This window comes from Channa argus, chromosome 1 (assembly GCF_033026475.1).
Source record: "Channa argus isolate prfri chromosome 1, Channa argus male v1.0, whole genome shotgun sequence".
Lineage (NCBI taxonomy): Eukaryota > Metazoa > Chordata > Actinopteri > Anabantiformes > Channidae > Channa > Channa argus.
Window position 1 is genome coordinate 16,993,077 of NC_090197.1, and position 12,124 is coordinate 17,005,200.

General features: G+C 39.1%; 1 protein-coding gene across 1 annotated transcript in view; it reads left to right on the forward strand.

Moving 5' to 3' along the window:
* The window catches only part of gabbr2 (gamma-aminobutyric acid (GABA) B receptor, 2), a 167,597-nt gene that overhangs the window by 78,237 nt on the left and 77,236 nt on the right, over positions 1-12,124 (forward strand). Inside the window, exon 3 of the mRNA XM_067503008.1 lies at positions 4,972-5,142. Coding sequence (XP_067359109.1) covers positions 4,972-5,142 — 171 coding nt within the window. The remainder of the gene's footprint in view (positions 1-4,971; positions 5,143-12,124) is intronic.

The window sequence follows — 12,124 nt, forward strand, 5'->3', positions numbered from 1 at the left end:
CCTAACCCCATGACAAATCAGACAGGTATATTGCAAAGAATACAAACAAAGAAACATTTTGCAGTGGATGTAGGCAATAAAAGCCTGAACAACTATATATAGGTCTTTACTGCAGTAGTCTTCTGTGGATGTGTTCTAACATGGTTAAAAAGACAAAACACCTTTATTTCAAATCTTCACTCCTGCAAAGAGCACTAACAACCAATTAACTGAGATGCAGTTAGTGCCTCAATCAAATGCAAAGTCAATTTACTGAACTAATTTTTATCTAATAACATTGCAACATCAGTCAGTTGGTCACTTGGTCCTCATGATGATAAATCGGATGACTTTGGGGACATTTCTGGTAGTGTTAAATAGCACTTGATAAAATCCTAATATGCTAAACTAAGTTGTAACAATGGGGAACATGGGAACCATTTCACTGCACTTGGTAAACATGATGTTACTATTTTCCTTGTGAGGATGCTTGCTTGCTCATCTGCTGATCTGCTCTATGCAGTGCTTCACAGACACTGTGCAAACTCATAGAGCTGGTAGAATGGTTGTAGGACATGATGGTTACAGTAAGAATTCTTAATTAGACCTATTGGTCATGCAGGATATCCCTGTCAGCAGGATTCCAGTCTCCAAAAGCAGCTCAGTGCAGCTTGATAATCAACACCCTGAACTGTGGCAATTACAAGTCCTAAAGCGCCACAATAATCTGTTGGTGATTGAAGTTTGAAATGATACCTACCTGTGTGAAAAATCCGTCCACTGAGTTAAGTGTTATGGAATCAGATACACAAAACCCTATTCACTCACAATATATGAACAGTATATGTCAGTGGCAAACATCTCACCTATTGCTCTTACTCTTTGTACCTCTTATTGTCTAATCTGGGCCCCTCTCTCTTAGTTTTTTTAAAGCATAGACAAAAAACGAGTTTGATTGTGATACAAAGCCCAAACTGAGAACCATCTAAGTTTTTGTACTCACTTCAAACAGGTTGTGATACGTACCTGCGTGTACCGAATGTCTGAATAGGTCGCCACTATGATGGTATCAGTGATTCACCTCAAATCTTTACAAAACCGTTATGTCTCAGAAGCCGGATGAATCCTCACTCCTGTTACCAAGAGCCTCAGTGACCTTGTAGTGAGGGAAAAGGGAGATGCTGCTCGAAGCCCCTTGCCACAGTTGTAATTACTACTGGCTGTGGAAGGCTGCTTTAGTCTATGTGTATCAGAGAGCTCTGTGGTTAGAGAGTTTATGAATGCATGTGTGTTAACCTTTGCGTGATATGTCTATGTGCTCAGTGCATGTGTAAATCTGACACTGGTGTAGAGCTCTCCACCAAAAACCATCCTATTTGGGCCGGCCCATTTTAAAACCCTCTTACATAAGTCACTACTCTCAGATGTGTGATATTATGGAACTATTTTTGGCTTTTCTTCTGAAAAACCCTGTTCAGTGTTAGATAAAGACTAGCCTGTTCTTTAAATAATACATTGGAGCTCCCTCTCATCTTGTCATAGTGTCCTCACAAAATTGTGCTTAAGCTGACTTTGATTGACCTGTAGATATTGGCTTTATTAAACTGTCAGAAAAAATCATGCATTTTATCTTCGAAAGCTTTCAGCTGATCTGGATGCAGTGGTCAAACAAGACATATTTCTGTCACTGTCCTAGATTTGGCTCTGACATGAAAAAGGAGGAGAAACAGATAATCATGAACAGAGTCATTATAAGACATTAATGATGAAATATTATTTTCGGCTTTCCATAGTCCGTTTGATTAATTCTAAACAAGGAAGTTGTTCACAATTTGATTAATAAAATACAATATTAGATCTTTGTCAAAGTGTTTACCCATAAACATGTCATTGTCATTGAACCTGAAAGGTTGACCAAGTGTTACGTGAAAGAGTAAAGACATTGAAATTGATTTCTTATAGTGTCTTGATGGTTGTTGTGAATTTTTAAGTGTGTGAACAATGTTAGTTGAAATAGAACATTTTCTATTAGATATTGCAAGTGGTCTCAAGTAATGAAAAGCTGAACTTTTTAGTCTGAGTCTCACTCTTTAACACAATTGTATTACCGCAACATCCCCATAGAATCATCGTGATGGATTTAATCTAAGGAAGTATTTACTTTGGTTTAAAGCATTATCACTGACATTTTACTGACCTCATAAACTGAAGAGAGCAAAAGGATTGTTGCTTGCATTTATTCACAACCTTGTGAATTCTGTCTTGTATGTTATTTTGCCTCCAAACATAAGCTACATGATAACTACTATCGTAGCTCCTGCACTCTGGTATTCCTTTTCTCTGGTTCTTATGGGATCCAAGTGAAGTGAATGTTGTAATAAGAGGAACAAATACAATTTTGCCAAAAGCATAAACAATTCATACAAAACAGCATGCGGATCCATAACTCCTGAGGAGGGAAAGAATAAGAATCCTCATTTGTAGACCACAAAATTCTCTTCCCAGTGTAGTCTTGAGAGGACTGGTGCAATCAATTTGGTTTGAGAAAATTACTTCACTTCATTCAGAGATCCATAGGAACATCTCCCACTGTGGGTGTAGCACACAACTTTGGCTAAACAGAGATTAAGGCAATGCATTGAAAACCCCTTGAAGAACTCTAAGACTGGTGGGTGATTTTGGATTTAGCATTAGTAGCAAGATAAAGGCATTTCTTCTTGCTTAATTGATGGCTGTAATCCATGTTTTGTTTGAAAAACCATTTCGTTTGATGTGTCAACACAAACCCCCGTGGGTCTGTGCAGCAAGGGTGATTTAGTGGGCCAGACCGAGGGTTTCCAACCAAAGTTGGTGAGGGTGTGGTAAAAAGCAGGCCTACAATTAAGGCTAAGACAGACAACACTTCTGATTGGAAATAGACACATCATTTGTGCATATTAATTAATAATAATCTTAAATGTTACCTATCATATAATATATTACAGTATTTCTAATAGGTGAATATTTTTATTGTAGCTGTCCTGCTCCCTTACGGTACATGTTATCACATTTATAGGACTTGTGATTTTGAAAATTATGTTTAACTTTGCCACCTGTCTGCTATTGTAAGTTACTTTTTTAAACCATTTTACGCTACATTTTCAGTAGTAATCAGATTTTAGCAAATTACAAAAATTCATTTATAACAGCAGTTCTGAGCTTCTTCATGGTATTAATGAGTAGTGAAGATGTCTAGGAGTGGATAGAGGCTTAATAAAAAGATCACAGCCATCCTTTAAGTTAGAAGGTGCTTGAACCCCTCAAGGCTTTAACACACTTTTAGAAAATCTACTGGTGTACCTCTTGGTCTAGTAAGGATTATAATATCCTTGTGTTGATCACTATCATGACTCACAAGTTCTGCTTAATCTCTACAAAGTATGTAATTAACCCTGCACTGATTCATATCGCTCATTAAATTAACACAGATAGGACATTGAAAATGGAGGACGGTGCTCTATTATCTCAGCTCAGCTGCTAGTGCCACAATATTCAGCACCTTTCCGACCTCAGAGTGCCATACTTTTCTGTACAATACAACGGTCATGTCTGCATCATTCTGACCTGCTTTGTTATTGCATCATGTAAAATTACTGCAATGAGGGTTTTACACTGTGATTCTCTAAAATGCTTGGATGTGATGCAGTGATTATGAAACAGTGAGGCTTATTTGTGAAGTCATCCAGACTGTATATAAAAAGTATAAATTAAAAAGTAAATTGCCATATCTTTGTCTATTCTTGCATATGCTGGTTGTCACATTGCATAGACTTAGTGTAGACATTAATTACAGCTTTTCTTGCCTCTGAAGAAAATTTCTGACCTATTGTTGAAAATGTGTTATGAAGTGGAAGAGAGAGCAAAACCTGATTAGCATGAATATGACAAATGAAAGGTGGGAGGACAATTGTGACTGGGTGGTGATAATATCTGTGTTTGCTTTTGAAAGAGAAACAGAAAGATAATTATACTTATAGGATTAAAATTGGCAGCTGTCTGAACAATGTAAAAAAAAATAGCAGAACACCATTGGACATTATTGCCATGTTTAATGAGCATGCTTGCATTAAATGAACAGCTCAATGAATCTGAACTATTTCAGAAACTGTCAGATTAAGACATATTCTTAATTTTTGCTACTGTAAGTGGGTTTACTGAAGGTTTATGTTTGCTACATCATTTTGCCTTCATAATTGTTATTGCTGAGCAGAAAATCCTTTAAAAGTTTATTTTTCATAGCTTGGTACACTGTCTCTCTTGAATAGATATTCAGGACATTTGCTTAATATTTGCTTAGGTTTCAGGGGGTGAACTGAATATTAGCTACTGCATGTGTAAAAAGCTATTAGTGTTGGAGTTTCAGCACCATTTATTTTTAGTTAGGTGTGCGTGTGGAATCGGATTCAAAGTGCTTACTGTACACGTGAAGAATGGAAATGCTTTTAACTTACCTACCCGGAGATGAATCACATTGCTAAGCTGCTTTTCTCTCATCCTCAAAACATACAGAAACACACAACCAAGGTAGACACACACACATAGAGACACACACAGGCATAATATGAAGCCCACTGGAAAGGTCATTGGTACAAGGGTCATCAGTTCAACCCAGTATTTTCATCTGTTACAGTTACACTTTGTAGGTGGTATTTCACTGACATCTGAAGTAATTTAAAAAAGATGATTTGTTCACACTCTTCGACTGTAAATGAATGTGTTTGCACAATCCTCACAGCTGGACTGCCACGGTTTAATTCCTGACAAGACAAAGGCCACTGACCGAAGCAAGGGCAGACTGAAGATTTGTCGTCTGATGCAGTCGACAAACTACTTAACAGCCACTGAATGGTGCAAGTGAAATCAGCAGGATCTCACTCCTTTTGCCAGTGTTATTTATGATTTACAAGTTAGAATAATTTCTCACTGTATTTCTTCCTCTTGTTTTCATTACAGCTGTCCTTTGCAGCTACAACCCCAGTTCTGGCTGACAAGAAAAAGTACCCCAACTTCTTCCGCACAGTCCCCTCCGACAATGCTGTGAACCCTGCTGTGGTAAAGTTCCTCAACTACTACAACTGGAGCCGCGTGGGAACACTCACACAAGATGTTCAGAGGTTTTCAGAGGTCAGTTCTTGTTGTGCATTACATATCGGTAAATGTTTGCAAAACGTTGCAAAAAAGAATATCATCAATGAAGAAATCAAGGCTTTTCATCCTTAAATTCCTCTTTTAAAAAAACATTTCAATGGTCATGTCCCACGATCAGTTTCCATAATCCACTTCAGTGCAAGTGATGCCAGTATATGTCTATTGATGATTTCTTTATAAATTATATATTGCATTCATGTAGATAATACATTTTGTTCCCACTACAGTGCGGTTTAACCAACATGCTTGAAACCAAAAACTCAATTAAATTCATTCAGTCAAACATCTTGACAAAAGGAAAGGATCATGAATTCTCTATTTCTCCGATTTACTGTCAATAGAAACTGTGTTCATAAAGCTTTCAATCTTTAAGGCTGTAGAGTCAACCAGATATATGAATATAAAGCTGTAAAAGAGCAGTTTGAAGTCCACACAGGCCAGTGGACATGTAAGTATTTAATAACATGACTTGGTATTAGCAGCTTTACTACACACAAATCTAACAGTGAATCATGTCCAGAGGACATTATTTACATTTCTTTGCGAGAAAAGCATATTTGCATGTGTTTTGTGTGGTACGCGAGTTTCCAAGTCATTGTAGTTTCATTTATTTTATTTATTTTATTAAGGTAAAGATAGTTAGAGTCATTGTTTGATACAACGAGCCAGTATTTCGTGCTTTTATGGACATGTACCACCTCTCCCAGAGCAATCGTTCAAATAGGTGATACCCCCGGTGTGTGTGGTTGGTGATAAAATTTACTGCTCTGGTGTGATAACGGTTGTTTGCCAGTTCCTGTAAGGAAGGGAGGAAACTGCCGCTGATGTTCTGTGCTGCGTTGGTAAATTTTCTGCAGAGCTTTTTTATCCGCTGCTGAGCAACCTTTGTACCATACAATGAGCCAGTATGTTAGGATGCGCTCAATAGCAAAACGGTAAAATGCCAGCAGAAGCAGCTGGCACAGGTTATTCCTCCGCAGGATCCTGAAAAAATGTGGGGGCTGTTGCGCCTTCTTCACCATGTATGTGGTGTTGGTAGACCAGGAAAGGTACTGACAACAATGTGAGTTCCCAGAAATGTGAAAATTTTGCTTGCCTTGTACTTTACTTGTAAGTCGCTTTTTATAAAAGCGTCTGCTAAATGACTAAATGTAAATGTAAATGTGAAAATGTGTACCTGTTACACGTGGTCTCCATGTATGAGAACTGGAGAGAGGTCAGTTTTCTTTTTCCTGAAATCTAGGACAAGTTCTTTTGCTTTCTTCGTGTTCCGTGAGAGATTATTGATAGAACACCACTCTGTGAGATTCTGGATATTCTCTTGGTAGGCAGACTCATCGCCCCCTGAGATGAGACCAATTAGTGTTGTGTCATCCGCAAATTTAACAATGAAGTTGGAGGGGTGAATTGGTGTGCAGTCATGGGTATAGAGACAGTACAGGAGCGGACTCAGCACACAGCCCTGGGAGGAGCCGGTGCTGAGTGTGAGAGTGGAGGAAAGATGAGGGCCGAGCTTAACAGCCTGAGGGCGGTTTGTGAGAAAGTCCATCATCCAGGAACAGAGATGAGTGTGGAGGCCGAGACAGAGCAGTTTGTTGATCAGTATGTCTGGTATGATGGTATTAAAGGCAGAGCTGTAGTCGATAAAGAGCTTCCGTACATAAGACCCATTGTGTTTTAGGTGCTGTAGTGCCAGGTGGAGAGCAATGGATAGCACCTCCGCATGTCGATCTGTTTTCGCTGAATGCAAACTTATACAGATCAAAAGTGGCTGGGACGCTAGCTTTTATTTTCCTCAGTAACAGTCTCTCAAAGCACTTTTTGACGGTAGATGTGAGAGTGATGGGCCTATAGTCATTCAGGTCCTCTACAATCTGCTTTTTTGGAACTGGGACAATTACCCCTGATTTGAGGCACTGTGGAACAATAGCCTGTGCTAAAGACAAGTTAAAGATGTTTGTGAAAACAGCAGGTTCAAAGGTGCAGGCTTTGAGTACTATACCCTGTATAGTATCCAGGCCTGCAGCCTTCCTTGAATTTACTGATCTGAATACCTGTATCACTTGATGTTCCTTTATAGTCAGTGCCTGAGTACCTCTATCAGGAGGAGAAGTTGGTGGAGAAGAAATTTTCACTTGAAACTGGGCAAAGAAACACTTCTTCTGCTCATGATGTGCTAGGATTGGATATGGTTGTGCCTCTACCTTGGAAGTTTGAGATTTGCTGCATCCCCTGCCACACCCTCCTTGAGATGTTGTCTGACAGATTTTCCTCAATCTTGCTCTCATAGGCACGCTTGTGATTTTTAATTCCTATTTTTAGCTCAGCTCTTGCCGTCCTGTACAAATCCCTATTATCAGAATTGAAGGCAGCATTACGGGCCCTGAGAAGTGTGTGGACTTAGTAGACCTAGTCTACCAAGGTTTCTAATTTGGGAAGACTGGGATGAGTTTTTTCACTGTGACATTGTCAGTGCAACTTGCTATGTAAAATACAACAGTTTGTGTATTTAACTCCAGGTTTTGATATTTAAACACATCCCATTCAGTTTGTGCAAAACAGTTCTGCAGCTGAGCAGAATCATTGTGTACAAAAATACAGAGGCCTCCGCCTCTGGTCTTACCGAAGTCTCCATTTCGATCCTGATAATGTGGCATGCAGCCTGCTGGCTGTAAGGCCACATCAGGAATATTCGCATGATATCAGGATTCTGTGATTATGAGTACACAACAGTCTCGTATGTAACTGTTATCCTCAAGCAATAGCTCTATGTCATCCATTTTGTGTAAAATGGACCTGGCATTGGAGAGGAAGAATCTCGGGATTGGTGGTCTATGAGGATGTTTCCTCAGCCTGGTGAGTAAACCCGCTCGGCAGCCCCGCTTCTGCTTCCGCTCTCTATGCCGCCGGCATCAACTGTAGGAGCCGATAACAATCCACTGTGAACCAGATGGTCTTGCAGTATCAGGCAGGATGCCATGAATCTGGTGAAAGTCTGTCGTGACATCCACCTTTGCTTTTAGTCCGTGAATAATTAACTCCTGTCATATAAAACAATTGATACAGATGATGCCAACATGATTTGAGTGGGTGGCAATCAGTTATATTAAAGGTATTCTACACTAGTAGAGTTAATATTTTTCCACCCACATTAAACTCCATGTTGATTGTTTAGGAAATGTTAAAATGTTGAAACTAGAAGTGGAGCTTAGTCATATCACTTTGTCTGTATTTCATGTCATTAGGAATGAACTTGAATAATTTGCTGGCTGTGAGTCAAAAACAAATGATGATTTCATTTACATTTTTACCATTTTTAAGTACAAGTTTTGTCATAGAAATAAATGTGACACAAATAATATATCACACCAGAAACAAAGGAATATTCAGTTAAAAAAGCTATATCAGATAAATTGAGCGCATGAATTTGAGAAAAATATTGAGAATGCTTGCCTTGAGGCTCTGGTTGAAAACCATATCCTCAGCAGCTGGGGTTAGGAGGTGGAGGTGGGAGGGGGTATATATAAGAAGTCTCACTGCAAATCTCAGAGAGCCCAAATCCTTTTATCTCTCCCCTCCTGAAAGCACCAAGGGGCTTAGGACGGGAGGAAGACGGACGACCCGATTCAATCAAACCGCCACAAGATTGGCCTCTAATCCTGATTTACAAATATGCAAGCATCACTTCCGTATTTCATGATTCGTACAATCCTCTGTCAGGTGTGGAGCAAGCTGGTTTTTGGTGCATTGGGAAATAACAGCAGCATGTAGCAGGATAAATGGTTGAAGAAATGTGAAGTTCTAAGTTTTAAATTCCTCTAAAGGGTAGAAAAAATAATGTAGCTATAAAGTGCATTATATGACTCTTGGTTACCTCCTGTTGCAGTTTTTACTACTCTATTAGGTTGGTTAGTTTGTTGTCTACATTCATTTTATTTATATATACAACATAGTGCTGACACAGTCTTTTTAGAATGTTGCAAATGATCTGATTATAAGGGCTGTCTCATCCTAGTATCTAATATAAAACAACATTTTTATAAATAGTTAGTGTCCTCCCACTTCTTGAATATGAAAATCGTGGAGCGTAAACAAGAGTAGACTTTAGGACAGAGTCAAAATAGATCCTATTGCTTCCAAATCACTGCAGTCATGGGCTGGAGTGCCGAGAATTACAGTGAAAGTCCTGCTTCCATCATAGACTTTTCTAATTACCCATCATTCAAAGAGTTTTGCTAAAAGACCAAAAATATTACCAAAACATGGCCACTTGTTGAGAAACTCACAGTAAATGTCCTTGAAAGGTGATTTTGAAAATGTAGTAAAATGAATGGAAAGTGGCAGCTGTCTATTGTATGCTTAAAAAATAAACTAAATAATAATAAATAAGTTTGGAAAACATGGATTACGTGACCTAAATGATTACAAGGTGCTCTGAAAAATAATAATAAACCTAATGTGAAATGTTAGTATATTAGTACATTATGCATGTGTGTTTACCCTTACATCTGCATAATGAGTGTACTATTGACTGTGTTGTCATCTCCTCCACCTCTGCATCTTTTTTTGTTTCTTCTTTACTGATGCACAGTGCTGTTTCCCACGGAGTCTGCTCACAAGGTTAATGTTATGTAATGCTTGTTACGGATTCAGTCAATGGCATGCACACCACACACACGTACGGTATGGCTTCTATTTATAGAAGTGAAAGAAACATACACATGGACACATGCGGCCTGTTTGCATATTAACATTGATGGCTTTATTATACTGAGCGCTCTAGTATGATGGTGTCTCTACACGCATGCATGCACGCACACACAGAGCAATCAAGATTATTGAGATTGCCAGACAAACAGGCCTTACACAGGAACAGAGCAGCCATCATCAGTCAGTCAGATGACAGACCTGACTGAGAACAGGATTAGGACTCTGTTCTCGGCCTGGAACGTCTGAGCTTAGGTATTTAATTACACTATGACCACTCATAAATCTAGCAAAAGATCCAATCTTAGTGTCCCAGCCTCTCAGTAGCTCTCCTGTGTACAATGCTGCATACAATCTAAAGATTGCTTGATTGTCGATCTTTTTTTTTCATCATTTTTTCTATTTACTTTTTTTTCTGATAGCCATCAGCTACCGGTCATTAAAATAACAATTATTCATTTATGCCAGTGTACAGAGCATGTAAGGCTATGAGAGTGAGCCAGTGGAGGGCATCTCATGGGGCTATGATGCAAACATTTGTCGTGCTAGTCTGTATAAGCACATGACTGACTTTATAGGCTGATTTGTATGGCAAGGCAGCACACCAAATGATAGACAAATATGTTAAAAAACCTGTCATGCTGCCACATTTGTAAAGCCGAAATTGCATAAAAATGTAAATGTCATGTTTCGTCTCTTTGTCATAAATGTACAGGTAAACACACAAATGCATTATTGTGTGGATAAGTCTATTGTAAATGCAAAAAATGTAGACAGATGGACGAATGAGAAAATGCACCACTAATACTCTGGTATATGTGACACTAATACACACACACACACCCATCACTGAAACGGGGCTTCACACTGCGAAAATGTTTGAAAATGATGTGACAATGACTTGAGTTTAGACCACTGCAGTTTGTATGTCTCAAAGTGTTATACTGTTACCACTGAATCATCGAAAGCTACTCACCATCTCTGTGTCAGGCCACTCACTTTAGTCTGTCTACAGTTGCCTGAATGGTATGATTGATATTTTTGTGGCAAGTGTAATTGCTCGTTATGCTAATGGCTAGCTTAGCAAGAAACACAGGAGCTTGTACTGTTCTTTATTGTGTAAAGTACTTTGGTTGTGAAAGAAAGTCAGTGCACCTTCTGTATATCATGAGATTCTAAAAGATGTGATTGCCGAGGTCTGAATCATAAGTCTTAAATCATTATCCACGTGGAGTATAGGTGTATGATCATACTTTATCCTGTCGTATTCATGCCAAATATCTGCAGGTATCTCTCAACTTCCTGAATATTATGGTGTACGTTTGTGGCTGTATGCTGTATGCTGATAAGGGCATACAAACAAGATCAGATTGTTTTATTAAAATTTTTAACACTGTTGCTTTGCATACAGTATGTGTGATTGCATGTGTGCGTGTGTATGCTCCGATGTGCAGTGGATTTATGTCTTTGTTATATTTGCTGCTGGGGATTCCCACGCTGCCCCAGACAATGGAGGATGTTTTTGTTACAGAGGAAAGCGGCTCACTTTCCCCTCCCACCATCCCTCAATCTATCTGTCCCCCTCCCTCACTCTATCTAACACACTCAGTCCAGCAGAACACAGATCCATTTGTCCTTTTCCATCTCAGTGGAGGAAACAAAATCAAACCAAAAAAAAATCATCTTGTGATAAGCTGAATGGCTTTGTGTGTCAGCATTTCTGTGTTGCCATACTGTACTGTGTTTTCTGCCCGTGTGTTTGTGTGTGTGCATGTGAGACAACTTTTGCATCTTTTTTTGTATTTGAATGTTGCTTGTTATTCTGTCTATCTGTGTGCCTTTTTCTACACCCCTCTACAAACATGGATCTGACCAGATTCTGTTCCCCTTCCCGTCCCAGTTTGTTTCCTTTAAGCATTGCAGCGGCTAGGCCCTTTAGATCAACGCTTAACACAACAGGACATTGTACCTTGTCCAGACCAACAAGCCAATTGTTCCTCAAGAGCAAAACCTGGTTGTATCGATCCACTCTGGCCTCCCCGTTGTTTCAGCTCAGCGAGCCGAACATTGGAGGGAATGTTTGTACAGGAGTGAGTGATGTACAGGGTGATTTAGAACTCCCTCCAGGTTACAAGAGGAAGAACCTATTATGACAGCAAACATTTCGAGAACTGAGGCAAACGAAGATGATGTTCTTTAGACTTATTGATTTTTTTAGATGCCAACACTCTTCGAGTTGATTATATAAATT